The sequence below is a fragment of the Rhinoderma darwinii genome, chromosome 9 (genome assembly GCF_050947455.1).
Source record: "Rhinoderma darwinii isolate aRhiDar2 chromosome 9, aRhiDar2.hap1, whole genome shotgun sequence".
NCBI lineage: Eukaryota > Metazoa > Chordata > Amphibia > Anura > Rhinodermatidae > Rhinoderma > Rhinoderma darwinii.
The window spans coordinates 70338093-70358884 of NC_134695.1; the positions used below are offsets into that span (position 1 = coordinate 70338093).

The 20792-nt window shown below is 41.6% G+C and overlaps 2 protein-coding genes across 5 annotated transcripts in view; one reads left to right on the top strand and one right to left on the bottom strand.

Moving 5' to 3' along the window:
• The window catches only part of LOC142660967 (uncharacterized), an 88472-nt gene that overhangs the window by 11561 nt on the left and 56119 nt on the right, over positions 1-20792 (top strand). For 2 of the 4 annotated variants that reach the window (XM_075838084.1, XM_075838083.1), the window contains 2 exons: positions 4276-4441; positions 4862-4971. In XM_075838084.1, the coding sequence (XP_075694199.1) occupies positions 4402-4441; positions 4862-4971 (150 nt within the window). In that variant the 5' untranslated portion in view covers positions 4276-4401. Of the gene's footprint in view, positions 1-4275; positions 4442-4861; positions 4976-20792 lie in introns of those variants that run through there. The other 2 variants (XM_075838086.1, XM_075838087.1) reach the window with 2 other exon arrangements.
• TPH1 (tryptophan hydroxylase 1) lies at positions 482-20481 on the bottom strand. Its single transcript, XM_075838082.1, has 11 exons — positions 20340-20481; positions 14611-14748; positions 13973-14156; positions 11061-11161; positions 9009-9076; positions 6958-7154; positions 5342-5477; positions 4288-4414; positions 2844-2939; positions 2273-2406; positions 482-2163 (listed from the first exon to the last, which is right to left on the bottom strand). Exons 1-11 carry the CDS (start codon positions 20427-20429, stop codon positions 1989-1991), a joined length of 1446 nt encoding a protein of 481 aa, XP_075694197.1. The 5' UTR covers positions 20430-20481; the 3' UTR covers positions 482-1988.

The window sequence follows — 20792 nt, forward strand, 5'->3', positions numbered from 1 at the left end:
CTAATGCATTTAATAACTCACAATTACTGGTGGATTTTTGGAGAGACAAAAGGGGGTGCCATATGATTGGAGCGCATGGGGCCCATATACTGTTCTTGCACAAGTGCCCTCCGCTGTCTATATATGCCCTTGCAGTGCATGAGCTGCCTATGGCCACAAATAAAATTAGGCTTTAATTGCAATGCAAATTTATAAACACAGGTAAGTGCAATATTCATAAGGGATACAATACCAGAATCTAATAACAGACATGTGAATCATTACATGAACGTAAACGATAATTTATGTCATAATGTTGTACAGGGATCATTGTCATTAATACATTCAGCTGATTAGCAGGATTAGGTCATCAGAACCGTGGCGTTCATTACACAGCAGCCATTGTTACAGCAGCCGCAGATCAGCCACTTTATTATAAATAGAACAACGCCAGCGGCTCAACATTTATGCCCTATATCTTGTACTATAGATCTAAGAATTGTCACGGTGATCTTTGCTTTGAGATTTCAGCCCTACAGCAATAAATTACATATTTCAGAGGTCATCCGTGACCTACAAGTATGTTGTTCAACCCTGGCTGTTATTTCTGCAATGTGAAACATTAAGGAAACACGCAGTGCAAGCTGTGTTTTGCAGAGCAGAAAATTAACTGTTGCACTAAACCTTTCTACCACTAGGTGGTGCTTTAGAGTATTGCACTACTCTTGCCTTATTAAAAGTGTTCAGCATAATGACATACTTTCTATTAACAGCACACCGTGTGGTCAGCCTTAGTATTACAAAAAAATGTGTTATTTGAAAAATATATAAAGAGCTAAAGTATATCTCCACATTTATCAGCGAGAGTTTGTTTATCACGGTTCCAATCAAACTCCTGTGATCACAGCTTGGATATACTGAAATCTCTGAGCTAAATGTGGTGAGCGTGCTGCTTGCCCATACATACTACCAATCATTTTGGATCTCAGGTTATGCACCTCCACTTAATGACATGTCAGAACAGCGGCGTGCCTGCAGTCGAGACAGTTAGATGGAGTCCGACATTGAACTTCTTTCCCTGATTACTGTGACAATCTTTTAGCGACTACCTGCAGCTGCCACTCGGGGGAGCTCACGCCATACAGTTTGACACTAGCTGTATAAATCCACATGTAACTAGCTCCCCTAGTGGTGTATCCTGGCATAGAAAATTATATAATTTATCAAGTCAGAAAAACTTGAACAGCTACACTACTTCCGTAACTGCCATTCGCTACTATGGGAGTTACGGAAACGGCGTAGCTCAGCGAGTTACGTTATTTCTGTAATTCATGGTCGAAAATCACACTTCAGCCACAACACAGAGCAGTAGAACGGACTTTAGGGGGCCCCGTTCTACAGATGGGTGCGGGTCCCAGAGGTGGGACCCGCATCTATCTGACAATTATGACATAAGGATATGTGATAAATGTCTCTGATGGGAAAACCCCTTTAACTATAACAGAGCGTAGGAAATTTAGCAGAGCCTTCAGTGTTTTGAGGGGGCCATTCTGAGCTTGGCTATGGGGCCCAATGATTTCTGTGTCAGAAGATTGATAAAAGTGGAGGTGCGCTTTAAGACCATACATGTTGACTCAAGTTTAAAGAATCCCAAAGTTGAAAAGACACTTTTTTGCATTCTACATCTCTACATATAGCACAAGACTAACACCTATGTAGAAGGAGACACTCATTACATTTAATAAAGACCGATATTGCCTCAACCATTAAAATCTATGATATTAGAACATTTCACGCACAGTCTTCCCAGTGTGGAGGAGACATTTCAGTTAATCATTTCTACTACATCTCATTCATTTACAAAAATAAATCTCTGGACGATTGTGTTACATTCAAGTGCTAGGATAGAATTTCATACACATATAATATCCTGAAACAAGCTTATTTATCATGAAGCAACCGCGGTACAGATTTTCAGGTCTTGACTTCTAGCTTCCTGGATCGTCCAATCAAACGCCAAGTTGCCTATTCATTTTATTCAGGGCGTCGCTGACGATATCTAGTTCATGGCGCAAGTCACTCACCAAATTGGTAATGCTCCGGGTGTCTTTAAGGATCTGCACGCTTTGGGTGTATGGATTGTATTTCAGTCCAAATGGTCGCTTGATGGTCTTTGCAAACTCCCTATTGGTAGAAAATAAAAGGTATATTAACGGAAGGTGCCGGCATAAATCCATCCTCTGCTGTCCCAGGCATAATGTTGTCATATATGTTGGCTTGTCTTTGAGCTTACCTCATTTTTTCTTTGGCTTCTTCAAAACTGTCAGAGTAAAAGTAGACCTCCTGGAAGGTGGTAATGATGCACTCTTGAGTACAGGTCACCACGGGGTCAAAAGGCTTTACTTTGGCATTCCCTGAGAGTGAATGCTACAAAAGCAGGATCAGAAACACAAATGCGTATGGTTATCATCTATTACTGGACAGTATCATTTAATCTCTGCATTCTGTCATATTTGCAAATTGTATCTTATTAAACATAAATTAACGCATTGAACCCTTCTACCAGTAGATGGAGCTTTCGAATATTACATTACTAAAGCTTAATTTTTAGAGTTTTTCACTCTGTTGCTCATGGGCTTGTTTTCCCGTAATAGCACTCCATGTGGTCAGACATGGCATTGCAAGTAAAGCTTTCCAAAAGTCTAATGTAGTACGTTATACAGTAATTATATTATTCTAGAATTATACATAGTCCCAAACTCCCAATGTGTCAGATAGTATATTTTACTACTGTCCAGTCCCTTACTGCATCTCCAAAAATTCTGATCCAGCATCTTCCATTTTAAAATTTTATGGAAACTTACTTTGAGTTCACTTATGGAAGAGAGCAATCCAGCTCCGTATACCTTCAACTTCCCCTCTTGTTTGCACAAACCGAATTCCACTGTGAAAAAGTAGCACTGCCAAAAGAAAAAGATAAAATAACATACAGAACAGCAGCAGTTCATTTATATTCATTCAAAACATAGGTGCCCTTTCTTCTACACAATTCAGCTTATTTTACTACCCAGATATTTACCCTGCAACGGCCGATGCGTGAAAAATGTAGTATTACGTGGCGGCCTTTCAGATGAATGGCCATCCATGTAATACATGGACGGCTCGAGTGTGCAAGAACAGGATCTGTGCTCCATTTTAGCTCATAGAGTGGGGTACCGAGCTGTAGACCCCCCTTTATGACGTCTATATGCCCTAATAGGAGACCATTCTTTTAAAGGGGTTCCTCCACCATACCAACTTATCACCTATCCTGTGTTTGATCATGGGGACCACCCGTTTCACGAGAATTGGGGTCCAGAGTCCCCTGTTTAAATGGAATGGGGGGGGGTCACGCTTGCGCGCTGCCTCTCTATTTATTCTCTATGGGACTAAAGGAGATAGCCGAGCGCTTTGGATAGGTGTTAAGTTGTTATGGTGAAACAACCCCTTTAGGCATTATATTCATATACCTATTACTGTCATATCAATATATAAAACATAATAATGTGTGCATTATATTTGTTCTGTGTCTAAATCAATCATGTCAATTTTTAAAACGGTTTATTAATTTACCTTATGAGCAATTAGTGCGTACCCCTTTAATTAGCAATGTTCACCCATTTAAAAGTTAACATTTTTCATGATCCCTGCTTTTCTTTTAAGGAACTCTACTGAACAAAAGTGATACACTAATGCATATCTGATACACTGTGTAATGCCTAGTACAGGGCCTGAGTGGGCGGTGCATGACACATGGATTCAAAGAATAATAAAGAGCATCTGTGTCATGCTCCGCCCCCTAAGATCCTACACTAGTCATAGCATAGTGTATCAGTTTTACTCTGCATTGTTATAGGAACACTATAAAAAAATATATTAAATCCCAGCAATACTCCCCTTTTTATCCTATTCTGTCTCATATTGCAATCAAGAAGAGACCACAAAATTGTAAACCCCAACCCTTGACAAAGCTCCCACACAGCCATCAGTCAGCCGAAAATGGAAGAGAAATAAACCTGTGTTCTCTACAAGATTTCTACAAGACGTTTTGTTTCAGGAGCTGCAGATAATTCCGCCAACCGAAAAACACTGTGGGCAACTTTATCTCCTGTTTTACTTTTATCATTCATTTTTAGGTGTACTGTTCCTTTAACGTTATAATATGCCAACCCATGCATGCTAGATGATTAACCCTTATATTTCTGATTTATATTATGGGATATGTGCTAATAGTCTTCTCCTGTTGTTATTTTTTAGAGTCATACGTACGGTAGCCAGTTTTTGAACAGCTTCATCTGATGCTCCTAAAGATGCCAGTCCAATCTCCTGGGAAAACTGTGCAAAACTGGGTTCAGCTAGAAGAGGAACGTGTCCAAGCAGTTCATGGCAAGTGTCACTAAAAACAATATCAAGGAAAAATATGGTTAGTGCAAGATGTATAATAGTAAAAATTTGCAATAATAAAATGCTTGAGGCTGTGTACAGAAGTCGTAGTCAATTTATATTTTTCGCAAAAAAATTGTGATTTGACCGCTACGTGTGAACACATTTTTTATATTGTTGTTCTGTCATTGTATGAGAATAGAAAACAGGATCTGTTATTTTTCCCACAAATTGTGCCGCTCTTGTCAAATGGCTGTGTCTGTTATTGCAGGATTCACTTGAATGGGGCTGAGCTGCAAACCATGGACAGAAGTGCCACTGTTTCTGGAAGGAAAAAATAGCAGGCCCATTTTTCTTATTCTATTTTAACTCAAAGAAATGTATACAATTTGCATAAATAATAATTTCAGCAGATATAGAAATTGGGAACTGCAACTTTCTAATATACCTTATGTTTCAGTTTTCTTTTCAATATATCTGCTTTCTGGCAGTGGATGGAAATATTTGGGTTTAAATCCAACAGCTTACCTAATACTTCTCACAGCTGAGGACTTGTTACAATGGATCAGTGTAGGTAAGTGCAATTAGCCCATAGTCCAAAACAGGAGAGAGATTTGTTTTCGTGCTGTGTTTAGCTTTTAGAGCATTGTTTTAACTAGATAGAATTGTAAGGCCACGTTCAGATGTCGCAGATTTTCTGTGCGGATTCCGCACCATAAATCTGCAACACAGTACAATAGATGTGAATGGGACATGCAAAATGTTTCAGCTGTGTGAGCGGGACTAGGCAAGAAAAGTGTTCTTCACTGAAGTACAGAGATCTTACGCTTTCTTTACATAAGGAAACCCTGTTTTTAAATCTTTTTTTGGGAGATCTTAGAGACAGAGATTTGCAGGAAACAATTTTCTTAACATTAGAAACTGCATTTGCTTTACTTACGGTTCTGGGGTATACAAGGGGTCCGAGCTGTGTCTCACATATTGGGTGCAGTGGAAGACCCGAAAGGCTAAGCCAGCCAAAAAGTCTCTGGGAGATAAATACCCAGCCACAGGGCGGATTGTAAATCCTGTGCGCTCTGCAAAAAAAATGACATGCATTACTGAGTGCATTTCTATGGAGCATTGAATGGTGCTCTTAAGCCCCTGGCATGTTGTCCCAAGGCTGATGCTGTCTGTATATGTTCTTGTGCACCAATGACCAACCACATGAGGACAATTTATACAATTATGTGGTTTGCAAGTTCGAACTGCAAAACAATTCGGGTATGTGCACACAACCAATTTTCAGGCGTAATGGCAGGCGTTTTACGCCTCGAATTATGGTGAAAAGACAGCTCCAATACGTCGGCAAATATCTGCCCATTGTTTGCAATGGGTCTTACGATGTTCTGTGCAGACGAGCTGTCATTTTACGCGTCGCTGTCAAAAGACAGCGCGTAAAATTACGGCCGCGTCAAAGAAGTGCAGGACACTTCTTGGGACGTAATTGGAGCAGTTTTTCATTGACTCCAATGAAGAACTGCTCCAATTACGTCCGTAAAAGACGCCGCGAAAAATGCGAGTACATGCAAAAACGCCTGAAATTCTGGAGCGGTTTTCTCCTGAAAGCAGCTCCGTAATTTCAGACGTATTTGCAGTTGTCGTGTGCACATACCCTTAGTGACATGGAATGTGACTTGTTAATTATCAGATTATGGTAAACATGTGCATGGAGTCTGTATGGACGCACATGGAGTCCCCTTGGCTCAGTACTACTAAGCCTTGGGCTCTCTGTGTGCCGCCACATAGTGCTCTGCAAAGCCTAAACTATTGTTTAAATCATGAGTGATGTCTACTTTAAAAATATGACTTCTGCGACTATAGCTGAGCTCTACCTGCTGTTACACCTGCTGTACACTAGGGTGGGGCATAACACGAAATATCTCGACATGCAGAGCTGAGAAATAACCAGAAAACGTGTCTCTAATGTAATATATTGTTTCCACAGAGCGAAAATTATCTCTGTAACACTTAAAATTACACTACTGAGTGGAGCAGGTTGGACCTTCTAAGGGTAGGTTCACATGGCATATGTTCGAGGCAGAAAATTTCAAGGCTAATTTTAAGAGAAAAGAGCCTCTGAATCCAGGTGTTTTTGAGGTGTATTTTGAGGCGTTTATTTCAAAGCGTTTTTTAAATTGTCAATGGGAGATGGGGAAAAATCAGCTTGTAAAACACTTCAAGAAGTGACATGTCACTTCTTCATACAAAGCGTATTTTTATGAGGTGTTTTTTAATCAGCAACGCAAAAATACGCCTCAAAAAATGTGCCTTATGTGAACGACCGTGTATTCCCCTTAAACAGCAGTGGGAAGCGGTTTACAGGTGTATTTTGGAGAGCGTAAAATGGGCGTTTTACACTCTGAAATACACCAGAAAATAATCGGTGTGAGCATGCCCTTATAAATCCAAACCACTAGCTACTCCCTCAAACCCTAATCTGTATGTTCCCATGATGACCGGAGGGATAAGTGAGCTGCCCTATTTATTACACTGAAATCCTAATTCATCTTTTACCTTTAAGAAACTTTGAAACATCTTCTAGTTGGGGAATATTGTCTTCCCGGTATCCACAGTGTTTGGTCAGTAGAGGCAAGTTCTTGAGATACTCTCGGCAGGCGTGGGTTGGGTATAATTTATTCAACTCTCGAAAAACTGTGCCCCAAGTCTTCACCTCCTCTTCAGTAAATTCAATGCAAGGAATTGGATCCCCACTGTAAAAAAATTGATTAACAGTCACCGTTATAGAAAGGTGGATTTAATAAAGCTCCATATAATATCCTCTAAATTATAACATTATAATTGCTGTTTAGTTGGTATGAAAGCTTTGCAATCATTGGCTTTACTATATTATATGTATAGCTATAGGGGGTTGCATGCTCACCATGATCTCAGTGCCTGATGGGAGCCTAAAGTGGGGTACAACAGTGTTATAAATGGTTTGTGATGGTTTTTGTGGCCCTGAAATAGATTTTGAATTTGCGGCCATTTTTGAGCCATAACTTCCTGTATATTCTGTATAGACAGTGTAGCAGGGTGTGTGCTTTATGGGAGCTGCAATGAATAGAAGTCAATTGACAGAGAAATGTCAGACCATTAGGGCTTATTTAGACGAACTTGTAATATGTCCGTGCAACACGCGTGATTTTCACGCGCCTCGCACGGACCTATGTTAGTCTATGGGGCCGTGCAGACTGTCAGTGATTTTCACGCAGCGTGAGTCCGCGCAACAGCAGGAAAACTATGAATGGAATTAGAAAAGCACCACGTGCTTTTCTGTTTACAAACATACAAACAGAGTGTCATAATGATGGCGGCTGCGTGAAAATCACGCAGCCGCGCACCATATGATGATGACACACGGAGCTGTCAAGTACCTTTTGCGCGCGCAAAACGCAGCGTTTTCTGCGCGCGCAAAAGGCACACGCTCGTGTAAATCCAGCCTTCGGGTAAGACCACACGGAGCGGCACTGACCCTGCTGTGATGCGGCCAACAACCGCACCAGCATTGTGTTCCCCGTGGCTGTTAAATAGCCTGTTAATGGCCACCCATTCTTGCTGGGCCTTTACCAGCAAAATCGTGCTGCCATTAATTAATACACCTTTTATAGCCACACTATTTTGCAGGTAAAGGGCCAGTTGACCCGGAACAATGTGCGGACATTAACAGACTATTTGGCAGCAATGCTGAACATGGTGACGTGCGGTTGTTGGCCGCATCGCAACCGGGTCAGTGCGACAGTCTTCATGAAGTGATGGAGTACAGCTCCTCCCCAGAGACCAGGGAGTTACAGGGTAGCTGCATATAGAGCCTTATCTATGTGTATAGTGTTACTATGCTGCCTTATCTAGGATGACAGCTGTACTGCAGAGCTGGCATTAATTCGCCCATCATCTACTGGTAATTAGATGACTCTGCTCATTCTGTTCCTTTCTATACGGAAAAGTTGATGAGTGAGATACAGAAAACAGGAAATGTCCGCTCCAGTGAGAATACTGCAATACTTCATACTTTTTATATGGCTTGTCGCATAAAAATAAAACTCCACTCAAAATATGTTCAGTAGCATCAAGAGCAATGTCACCACTTCACTGAGAACTCTGGGTCGTCCAAGAAAAGTGACCGACACCAATATTAAAGTGATTATCCGGTAGTTTTTACGTTTGGTGGAGCGTAGAAAATAATGAACTATCAGGTACTCTCTCTTCGAAACACCCCGCCCCCACGCAGTCCAGCGCTACAGCCAATCGCTGGCCTCAGTAGTCATGTGTCGTTAATAGCAGCATCACCGTTAAGGTCAGCGATTGACTGCAGCGGCATGTTACCAATAAATGGCACGTGACCGCAGCAGGAGCTTCCGAGATCAGAACGGAGGTAAATGGGGAGTCCACGCTGGAGTGGGGGGCGTTTCAAAGGGTGAGTACTTGTGTATTTTATACCCTGCCCTCCTGCAAGATTTGAAAACTCCCAGATAACCCCGTTAATGAATTTTTTAATATTAATGTCTATTAATAAAGTAGAGATCACCTTATATCATTAATATACAATGACAAGGCTGTGTACGTACTATCTGTAGTTCATCGCCACATCTGCAAAATACTTCCTTCTCTTGCGATACACATTGTCCTTGAAACCCTAAGGAGAAAAAAAAGATTTAATGGGGTTGTCTATCTAGAAAACCTATTTTCTAAGCTAGTAGAGGGTGGTTATAGCGAGAGACACTCTTTGTAACCGGAGAACCTGTCCTGTCCTGCATTAGGCCGGAGCCGTGTGCACGGTCTGTGATTACGGGCACGGCCGCGGACTGTCATTTGCATTTGCGGGCCGTGCTCTCATTATAAAGTATAGGAACACTGTCCGCAAATGCAAGAAATAGGAAATGTCGGGTTGTTTCTACGGCCTGTAAATATACGTGAAGGTGTCTGTGGGCCGTAGAAATGAATGTATCCATATTTTTATCGGCAATTACGGATCCGTAGGTGCGGATAAAAATTACGGTCGTGTGTGTGGGGCCGAAAACGGACAACCCAATGATTTGAATGTGCACTGTGAAACGCTTAATTTCCCTTGTAGTGGCGCTACAGTGTGGTTGAGCACAGCCATGTTTCCCCAGCTAATCGCTGGGGGTCCACTATCCGCAATACAATTGATGGAGATCAACAATAAGGCTGGAATTCCACAGGGCATTTTTACCGCATTTATATTGCAGTTTTGTAGCATGATTCTTAATTGCTGTGAAATACACATTGTAAAAACTGCATGTGTGTTACCGTGAATCTGAGTGGTTTTTATACGTTAAAACCGTGGGCTTCACCTGTAAGGTTATGTTCACAAGGAGTGTTTTCAGCCATTTTTCGGGGGCCGTAAACATCCCGAAAAACGGCTGAAAAATCGGAAGCAAACGCCTCCAAACATCTGCCCATTGATTTCAATAGGAAATACGGCATTCTGTTCCGACGAGGTGGTTTTTTTACGCGGCAGTTTTTCCAAACGGCCGCCAAAAAGAAGTTGTCACTTTTTGGGACGTTTTTGGAGCCGTTTTTCATGGACTCTATAAAAAAAAACAGCTCCAAAACCGGCCGTTAAAAAAGCTGCAAAAATCGGGATTTTGATTAAAAAAACTTCTGTAAATCTGGATCTGTTTTCACTTGAAAACAGCTCCGTATTTTCAGACGTTTTTGAGTTTGTATGTGCACATCCCCTTATAGCTGCACAGCCGAAATCTGTAAAATTGCATGTGGTTTCTACAGTGCGTTTTTCCAAGCAATTAAGATGCCCGTGAAAATAGCTACAAAACGGCAATAGAAACGCATTAAAAATGCAATCAAAATGCCCTGTGAAATAATAATTTAGCATTTGATCTTAATTCTCATTGACCTCTTATTCCTACAACTGAGCGAAGCATCCAGGTAAATGGTAATTGTCCGGTGTAAAGACAAAGGCCTCATGCACATGACCGTAGCCATGTGCACGGCCGTGATTTTCGGGTCGACCGGCAGCGGACTGTCAGCCGCAAGCCGCCCGCAAATCGCGGGCCATGCACATGGCCGCGGCCATTATTTTCAATGAGCCTGGACTGCAAAACACGGCCGTAATAAGACTTGCCCGTTCTTTCTGCGGTGCGGGCTCCTGGGCCATGCTCGGACCGTGGAAACCACTGATGTGTGCATGGCCCCATAGGAATTAATGGGGCCGCAAAAGCACGTTCGTGTGCATGGGGCCTAAGGCATTCATTCCTATGGGGCCATGCACACGACCGTGGTTTCCACGGTCCGTGCATGGCCCAGGAGCCCTCACCGCAGAAAGAACGGGCTCATTGAAAATAATGGGCGAGGCCATGTGCATGGCCCGCGATTTACGGGCGACTCGCGGCTGACAGTCCGCTGCTGGCCGACCCGAAAATCACATCCGTGCACATGGTTACGGTCGCGTGCATGAGGCCTAAAGTTTATTGTATCTACATTTCCTTCGGAGCTGTTATCTATTATCAGCTATTTAAGTTTGAAAATATGTTGACTGTAGTTTTTTTTCAATGAGATAACTTGCAGGAAGTCCAGAATGATCCTTGCACTGTAATAAGCTTTAGGAGTTTAATCATTGTTGCAGCAATATTACTTACAGGGTGATCTGCATCCAGGTCAGATCCGTACATCAGCACTCTGTTCGCACATTTATCCAGTTCAGAGATTTTAGTCGGAAACCAAGGAACACTTTCCATATCTAGATTTTAAAAAAATATTGAGCAATTTTTTTTTCCCCAAAAAATTATTTTATTGCACTAATCTTTATTATACAGCTGCATCCAGAAAAGCTATAAAGGGGCAGGCATGGAAGCATTGCAATGCTATTGTGGGTGACAGGTGCCACCTTCCCAGTTTGAGTGCCACCTCCATCCCCTAACCCATGTAAAGTCTTCAAGCATACCTCCTGACCTGCCGGTTTTTCGCAGGATTGTCCTGCAAAATGAGCCTCAAACAGACATGCTTTATCCAAATATGCCGCAAAGTGGGCGGGGCTTAAAATATTGCAATAATGGGAATAAAACTTGGGAGGTACGCTTCATATTCTTAGAGACACATATTTAGGCAAAATGGAGAAGTGCCAGGGCTGCAGAGTTTAAAAGGGAAGCATCATTATGCAAAACACTGTTATGCCTAGACCTGAGGGGGCGGAGCATGACACAGAGGAATTCCTGTGTCATGCTCCACCTCATCAGGACTTGACTACACTTATTACAGATTAGCAGTTTGCTTGGAGTGTTGCTTTAAAAAGGAAGAAGGGATCATAGGAAAAGGACAACCAAATGTGGGAAAGGTGCTAATTAAAGGGGTATTCACACACACACACACACACACACACACACACACACACACACACACGTATTGCTGGTGCACTATGGGCTATATCTGTCTATATATATATATATATATATATATATATATATATATATATATATACACACTACCGTTCAAAAGTTTAGGGTCACTCAGGGTATGTTCACACGAGGGCGTCCGTTACGGCTGAAATTACGGGGATGTTTCAGCCTGAAAACATCCCCGTAATTTCAGCCGTACCGGCATGTGCAGGCGCTTGAACGCCGCGTCAATTACGGCCGTAATTAGCGCTGCTATTCATTGGAGTCAATGAATAACGGCTCCAATTACGGCCAAAGAAGTGACAGGTCACTTCTTTGACGCGGGCGTCTATTTACGCGCCGTCATTTGACAGCGGCGCGTAAATATACGCCTCGTGTGAACAGACAAACGTCTGCCCATTGCTTTCAATGGGCAGATGTTTGTCAGCGCTATTGAGGCGCTATTTTCAGACGTAATTCGGGGCAAAAACGCCCGAATTACGTCCGTAAATAGGCCGTGTGAACATACCCTTAGAAATTTCCTTATTTTTGAAAGAAAAGCACAGTTTTTTTCAATGAAGATAACATTAAATTAATCAGAAATACACTTTATACATTGTTAATGTGCTAAATGACTATTCTAGCTGCAAACGTCTGGTTTTTAATGCAATATCTACATAGGTGTATAGAGGCCCATTTCCAGCAACCATCACTCCAGTGTTCTAATGGTACATTGTGTTTGCTAACTGTGTTAGAAGGCTAATGGGTGATTAGGAAACACTTGAAAACCCTTGTGCAATTATGTTAGCACCGCTGTAAACAGTTTTGCTGTTTAGAGGAGCTATAAAACTGACCTACCTTTGAGCTACTTGAGAATCTGGAGCATTACATTTGTGGGTTCGATTAAACTCTCCAAATGGCTAGAAAAAGAGAGCTTTCATGTGAAACTCGACAGTCTATTCTTGTTCTTAGAAATGAAGGCTATTCCATACGAGAAATTGCCAAGAAACTGAAGATTTCCTACCACGGTGTGTACTACTCCCTTCAGAGGACAGCACACACAGGCTCTAACCAGAGTAGAAAGAGAAGTGGGAGGCCCCGCTGCACAACTGAGCAACAAGACAAGTACATTAGAGTCTCTAGTTTGAGAAATAGACGCCTCACAGGTCCTCAACTGGCAGCTTCATTAAATAGTACCCGCAAAACGCCAGTGTCAACGTCTAAAGTGAAGAGGCGATTCCGGGATGCTGGCCTTCAGGGCAGAGTGGCAAAGAAAAAGCCATATCTGAGACTGGCTAATAAAAGGAAAAGATTAATATGGGCAAAAGCTCAGACATTGGACAGAGGAAGATTGGGAAAAAGTGTTATGGACAGACGAATCGAAGTTTGAGGTGTTTGGATCACACAGAAGAACATTTGTGAGACGCAGAAAAACTGAAAAGATGCTGGAAGAGTCACCATCTGTCAAGCATGGTGGAGGTAATGTGATGGTCTGGGGTAAAGTGGGAGATTTGTACAAGGTAAAAGGGATTTTGAATAAGGAAGGCTATCACTCCATTTTGCAACGCCATGCCATACCCTGTGGACAGCGCTTGATTGGAGCCAATTTCATCCACAACAGGACAATGACCGAAAGCCACCTCCAAATGATGCAAGAACTATTTAGGGAAGAAGCCGGCAGCTGGTATTCTATCTGTAATGGAGTGGCCAGCGCAGTCACCAGATCTCAACCCCATAGAGCTGTTGTGGGAGGAGCTTGACCGTATGGTACGCAAGAAGTGCCCATCAAGCCAATCCAACTTGTGGGAGGGGCTTCTGGAAGCATGGGGGGAAATTTCTCCCGATTATCTCAGCAAATTAACAGCTAGAATGCCAAAGGTCTGCAATGCTGTAATTGCTGCAAATGGAGCATTCCAAGACCAAAGCAAAGTCTGAAGGAGAAAATTATTATTTCTAACCTTGTCGATGTCTTGACTAAATTTTCTAGTCATTTTGCAACTCATTTGATAAATGTAAGTGTGAGTTTTCATGGAAAACACAAAATTGTCTGGGTGACCCCGAACTTTTGAACGGTAGTGTACATATAGCCCATAGTGCACCAGCAATTGTAAATTCAACCCTCTGCTTAGTCAACGTGATGATTTCAGTTTTGCCTGACAACCCGCCCTCGCTCTTACCGTCCTCCTCGACGCTAACGTTTTCCGGTGTATTCATGCTGATAAGATTTACATGTGGCATGAGCAGCTGGAAGATTTCATTCAACTGCTCTCTATTACTGTCGCAGTCCAGGAATATTTCAAATTCAGAGTTTCTTCTTTTTGATTTTCGCGATTCGATGTGAATGAGATTAACATGCTTTTCCTGAAGGGAAAAATAATAGTTTACATTACAGATTACATCATATTTATTAAATTGATTTGGGCTATATGTGCAAAATCTATAACCCAAGGCAACCAACTAGGTAATCGTCTACACTGGGCTAGTTTTTAAAGGGACCAGTCACCATTTTTTTAAATTGTAAAATAAACATAGGACATTGTATAGGTCCTCTACACGATACTTGGGAGTCACTTCTCTAAATTTCTGTATTGAAGCCCTAAAATATTTCCTGCTGCCAATACAAATTATACCAGCTGGAGTCTCCCGGAGACTGTTTGCTTATTCATGTCATCTTGAATTATGTCTAAACATGTAATTTTATAAAAAAAAATTAAATTTTTTTTGTACTTTAGATTTAATATATATCGAAATGAATCTTAAGTTTCTCAAAACCAGAAGGTGGTTTGTAAATAAGTGGCAGTAAGGATTGATGTACCTGAAAAAGTTTAAGTGCCTTCACAAGTCCTCCAACTTCATTTTTCAGGGAAAATATCACAGATGATCGGTCCCTTTCGGCCACACTCTCATTATTTTCCTTGTTATCTTCACTCTTCATATAAATAGATTTATTGAACTGGAATAAACAAAGACTGCATTAATTATACATTTATCCATTTGGGTATATGGACAGTGCCCGAGGATCAACAGCCCGAAGCGACCCACAGTTCAGTCAGATATAGCACGAGGTGCAGAATGCAAAGACTGTAAAATAATTCAGGAGATAAATGCTGATTAAATGCAAAATATTAATCCAGCTCAAGCCTATCATAGCTATGGGGGTAGTAAGGGGCACATGACTGTTATTGCCTAGGGGCCAAAATTACTTTGTCTACTCCTACATGTAGCCATGATGGTGAGATACCTTTAGTTAATTATATCATGTCTGTGTTGGTCATTTTTTATACTGAAGTTCTAGTGCGGACATAGACAGCCGAGGGTCCCTGTTCAATCATAGAGCCATCCCCCTTATCATAGGTATCCCCCTTATCATAGGTCACCCCCATATCATAGAGCCATCCCCCTTATCATAGGTCACCCCCATATCATAGAGCCATCCCCCTTATCATAGGTCACCCCCTTATCATAGGTCACCCCCATATCATAGAGCCACCCCCCTTATCATAGGTAATCCCCATATCATAGAGCCATCCCCCTTATCATAGGTCACCCCCATATCATAGAGCCATCCCCCTTATCATAGGTCACCCCCATATCATAGAGCCATCCCCCATATCATAGAGCCATCCCCCTTATCATAGAGAACCCCCATATCATAGCCACCCCCCTTATCATAGGTCACCCCCATATCATAGAGCCATCCCCCTTATCATAGGTCACCCCCGTATCATAGAGCCATCCCCCTTATCATAGGTCACCCCCATATCATAGAGCCATCCCCCTTATCATAGGTCACCCCCATATCATAGAGCCACCCCCCTTATCATAGGTAATCCCCATATCATAGAGCCATCCCCCTTATCATAGGTCACCCCCATATCATAGAGCCATCCCCCTTATCATAGGTCACCGCCATATCATAGAGCCATCCCCCTTATCATAGAGCACCCCCTTTTGTCTCTACAACAGTCCATCAATAATTTTGAGCTACGAAATTCATTAGCTCAATCCCTGATATGCAATATAATAGAAAATTATCCTATGTCTACTCAGGTACCTTTAACAGAAATAATATTTATATGGTTTTTGAAAACTTTTACACTTTCCTATCCCTTCCTAATAAATTCTTGATCCCAGTGAGCTGCATTTGGGTTTGGAGATGGGCTAATATTTAGCCCCACGTGTTCTCTAGCAGATCCTGAACTGAATATTATGTAATAAAGTTTGGGACAATCTGCAAATGGGTCCTTTTATCCACTGCCATGAATTTACTACTCAGAGTTGTGGATTGTTCTATTAGCAACCAATTCTAAAAGAAGACTGCAAGTGCTACTTCATCTGGAAAAGGAAGCATTTCAAATAATACATTGAAATTATGTTTGGGACATAATGCACCATCTGATATGCCATCACTGCGTTCACCCCTTTAAAGTGACAGAGGCCCCCTTAAGGCCTTACTTGACAGAGCAATTGTCGTACAAATTTTTGTATAATCGTCCGAATGTAAGAGATAATCGCCATGTGTAATAGCGTACGAGGATCGATAAATAGTTTGGTTTCCGTGGATCGGCCACATCTACCTGGATAAAAAATTATCATTCGTCGCTACCGCATCCCCTCATCTAATCAGAAATATTCCAGTCATTAGCAGTTCAGAGATGAGGTGTGGGCGAACGAGCAACGATCGCGGAAACGACTGAACCGTGAAAACCTTTAGCAATTATTGTCACATGTAATAGACCGTATATTGAGCGTAAACGACATGCTAAATCATCACCCGTCGCTTGTTCGTGAAAGAATATCTCTGCCAGTCTAATAGGACCCTTAGCTGATGGGATGCACGGGTTGCATATATGCTATCTCTGCCCCTGATCCTGCTAAATTTTCATTGGGCAGAGGGCGCCAAGGCCCAAGTACAACTACACCCTCAGCACCCTCTATAGCAGAAGTAGACCAATGACTGTAGACTTTAGGACGCAGTTAAATCACTGGTTTGGTGGGGGTTTTTTTTTACCAATCAGTCGGAACTTCCAAAAACCTAAACTGTTCATCCCTGCCGTTCTATAGCCATACCACTCTCTATAGTCACTTTGTAAAAGTGTGTCCAGACCCGGAGATTTAAACATGAGACACAAATTCTCCTCCTGTGCCCTTCTTAAGACCTCTGGAGATGATATCTCACTTAATCCTTGGCCGTATAAACCTTCCATATTAACGTGATCAAACAGGAATGAGGGGTTCAGACTCTGCTAATCCCAGTGGTGACAATAGATGTTCCTACGTAAATTAATCTAATATAACGAGGCATCAGTCTAACACTGAGTTTGTCCAGCTCAAGTCTTGTCTGGCGAAGATGGTAGACGGGTTGATCGCTCAATGCTTAAAGAGGCTCTGTCACCAGATTTTGCAACCCCTATCTGCTATTGCAGCAGATAGGCGCTGCAATGTAGATTACAGTAACGTTTTTATTTTTAAAAAACGAGCATTTTTGGCCAAGTTATGACCATTTTTGTAGTTATGCAAATGAGGCTTGCAAAAGTCCAAGTGGGTGTGTTTAAAAGTAAAAGTCCAAGTGGGCGTGTATTATGTGCGTACATCGGGGCGTTTTTAATACTTTCACTAGCTGGGCGCTCTGATGAGAAGTATCATCCACTTCTCTTCAGAACGCCCAGCTTGTGACAGTGCAGATCTGTGACGTCACTCACAGGTCCTGCATCGTGACGGCCACATCGGCACCAGAGGCTACAGTTGATTCTGCAGCAGCATCAGCGTTTGCAGGTAAGATCGACTTACCTGCAAACGCTGATGCTGCTGCAGAATCAACTGTAGCCTCTGGTGCCGATGTGGCCGTCACGATGCAGGACCTGTGAGTGACGTCACAGGTCTGCACTGTCACAAGCTGGGCGTTCTGAAGAGAAGAGGATGTTACTTCTCATCAGAGCGCCCAGCTAGTGAAAGTATTAAAAACGCCCCGATGTACGCACATAATACACGCCCACTTGGACTTTTACTTTTAAACACACCCACTTGGACTTTTGCAAGCCTCATTTGCATAACTACAAAAATGGTCATAACTTGGCCAAAAATGCTCGTTTTTTAAAAATAAAAACGTTACTGTAATCTACATTGCAGCACCTATCTGCTGCAATAGCAGATAGGGGTTGCAAAATCTGGTGACAGAGCCTCTTTAAGGAACCTTTTCTCCAGTTCTATTCTGTAGTCATGCATATCAAGGTCTTGTAGTCCTAGCATTTATCGCTCCAGCATCAATCACTGGAGCCACAATGGGGACCATTACATACAGGGACCAAATTCGCATAAATACTGCTATATTCTGATTTAATACGGATTTCAATCTGCGATGCGTGAAAAGTCGCATGTTACTTATTTTCGCAGATTCCGTATGGAATCCCTTCCTTTTGGATTAGCTCTATTGAATGGGGCTCATCCGAGCGCAAATCCGCGGCACATCAAGCGGCATATCCGTGGCAAAAATCAGTGTCCGCCTCGGAATTCTACTGCGGAACTTCTAGTAAACGACATGTGTGAAAATCTATTTATAGATTGATAGAGATGAGAAAGGTAAGGATAGATAGGAGATGAGCAGTTTCGTAATGGTCACTGTCGTAGAGGGTCCGACTGGGCACGGAGAGGAAGCGGCCCACCCTGGAACCCCTCAGACTGCCACATCAGGCCGTAGAATGCAAGGTCTGTGCCACGGCGCATAAAAGTGGATCTTTAAAAAAACAACTACGTTTTCACATTGAGTATTAGTATTAATTAGCATCTGTAATGTGTTTCTGCTAATTATAGCTAAAGATATATCTGTATACAACAAAACATAAACTGTAAACAGGAGTATAACCATCACCATCTCATGTACCATACTGGAAATGAATCAATTGTGTCAAGTAATCTAATGTTTGGGCAGCAGGGGTTATAAATGTGTACAAATGTAGCAGAGCTAAAGTTGTCATGTAAGTTTTGGCTGGAATAAAAATATTGTAATAACTCCTTTTTTTAATGTAGTGCGGTAGGTTTAGCTACGGTCGGATGTAAACAAACAGATTATACATAGACAAATTGGGCTCTGCAACATCTGACCAATTGAATATATGTAGAAAAAAAGGATTTTGTTCATTGGCAGGAGATTTTCCAATCTGAAATCTCATTGTGTGATACTGAGTATTTCCAATTGTAGCCTGATGTCGGCAGGATCAGTGGGTCTGGCAAAAGAACTGGGCCGTGTATGACCAATTTAAAGCATGAAATACAATTCTAGATTTATTAGAACATTTTGCTTTGTTGTGCCAAATTACAAACTCCGCACTACTACATCTGAGGGTGGGATTGAAGAGGTCATTGTTAATCAAACGTTCTACATAAAACAAAGGGAAAGGCGCATGTTCAAAAAAATCCAAAATCTATAAATGTGCTCGAACTATGGGACCCACCACTCTTCCCAAGAATGAGTAACCGTAAGTCTGCGCTACTCTCCAAAGTATTAAATTGTAACGTCAGAAACGGGAATTTGAGAGCTCGGCTGTAGATCTGAGACAAAGAAGTAGTCAAGTAATTTGTATGAAGTAAAGTTTTTAATTTATATGTTGCAATTTAAATTCTCAAGTCTCCTTTAAACTAAAGAGTCATCTTCCAGTTCTCGTATCGCTTGGTGAATACAGATGTAGCAGAGCCAATCTTATTCTTTCAGGCTACTATGTTTGTGTCTCAAATCCCTGGGTAAAGATAATTTAGTAGGTTGACCTGCAGTCCTATGTAACATCACAGATAACACATTTGCCAAATCACAAACTCCGTTCTACTACATCTGACGAGCTCAGCACTGAATTTGCAATGCACATAATAATCTTTGCCCTTTTTACAGTTATAATCCATTTTTTTCTGATTTAATCATTTAAAAGAAAAGGTTGAATCCGTTTTAGTTATTATCTTTCTATTTACAAATTAATTATTTTTCTTATTTTAATTAATGAATTTGCTTTTCAACATTATTTTTTATACCATCAATTTTAATCCACATACATAAATAAATTTCTGACATAGTATATAAAGTAACGATACTTGTTAAGTATCTGCCTTAGTGATAACTTAAAATTACAGAAGTAGCAGAGCTCAGTTTATCGTAAAGTTTGGTGATATCATCATGTGTTATCTGAGGCTTTAGGCTGGAATCACACATGCAGTTTTTGGTGCAGTTTTTGAGTCACAGCCCGAAGTGGCTTTATACTTTTCCACCCTTTTGGATCTACTTCAACTGCATCAAAACTGCGTGTAAATCCATCCTTACATAGGAATGCAGCAAATCTATATAATCTGCCATAAACTCACAGAAGAAACAGGTAGCGCATAAGTTCTGCTACATCTGTATCTTTTTATTACACATTACAAACAATAGAATATTACTAATAATAACTATTAAAAATCATAAAATTAAATAAAATAAATTATAATAAAAAAAAAAAGTTCATTGAGCCTTGAGCAGCAGCCGCTATTCCGGGTGTCAAGGTCGCTGCGTACTGTTCTTACCTCATTATTTATCTGGTTATCATCCAAACTTATGTTCATGGAGTCAAAAGACTTTACTCTGCGGGGTCTGTCGACTCGGTGGTTATACATGCCTCGGGATGCAGCAGAGGGCACGGTGCTCTGGGCAGGTGTGTCGTGCACAGTCTGGGTGTCACTAGATCTTCTCATCATCCTGAGCCTGTCACAAGTATTTATATTAAGGAGGGGAGGGGGGGGGGGTGGTTGTCATAATCTCCTCCAAAAGCAAATGGAAAAAAAATGGGAGAGATCAACGTCAAAGTTGACATTAGCAGTATCTCATTAATATTCAATAAGCGGAGGGGGGATACGATGACGTGTACGGGCTCCCAAAATAGGGAGGAACACGCGTGTTTTGGAACAAATAATGTCATGAAAGACATGGGGCATTTCATATGTAGGACTAGTGACACACTGTTCCAAAAATAAATGTCC

Excerpts from the sequence above, each read along its gene's own strand:
- TPH1 (XM_075838082.1), bottom strand. The coding sequence starts at position 20,429 with ATGTATAACCACCGAGTCGACAGACCCCGCAGAGTAAAGTCTTTTGAC. Across the intron at positions 14,749-20,339 it reads ATAACCAGATAAATAATGAG|TTCAATAAATCTATTTATAT; the intron begins GTAAGAACAGTA and ends TGTTTATTCCAG. Across the intron at positions 2,164-2,272 it reads GAAGCCAAAGAAAAAATGAG|GGAGTTTGCAAAGACCATCA; the intron begins GTAAGCTCAAAG and ends TTCTACCAATAG.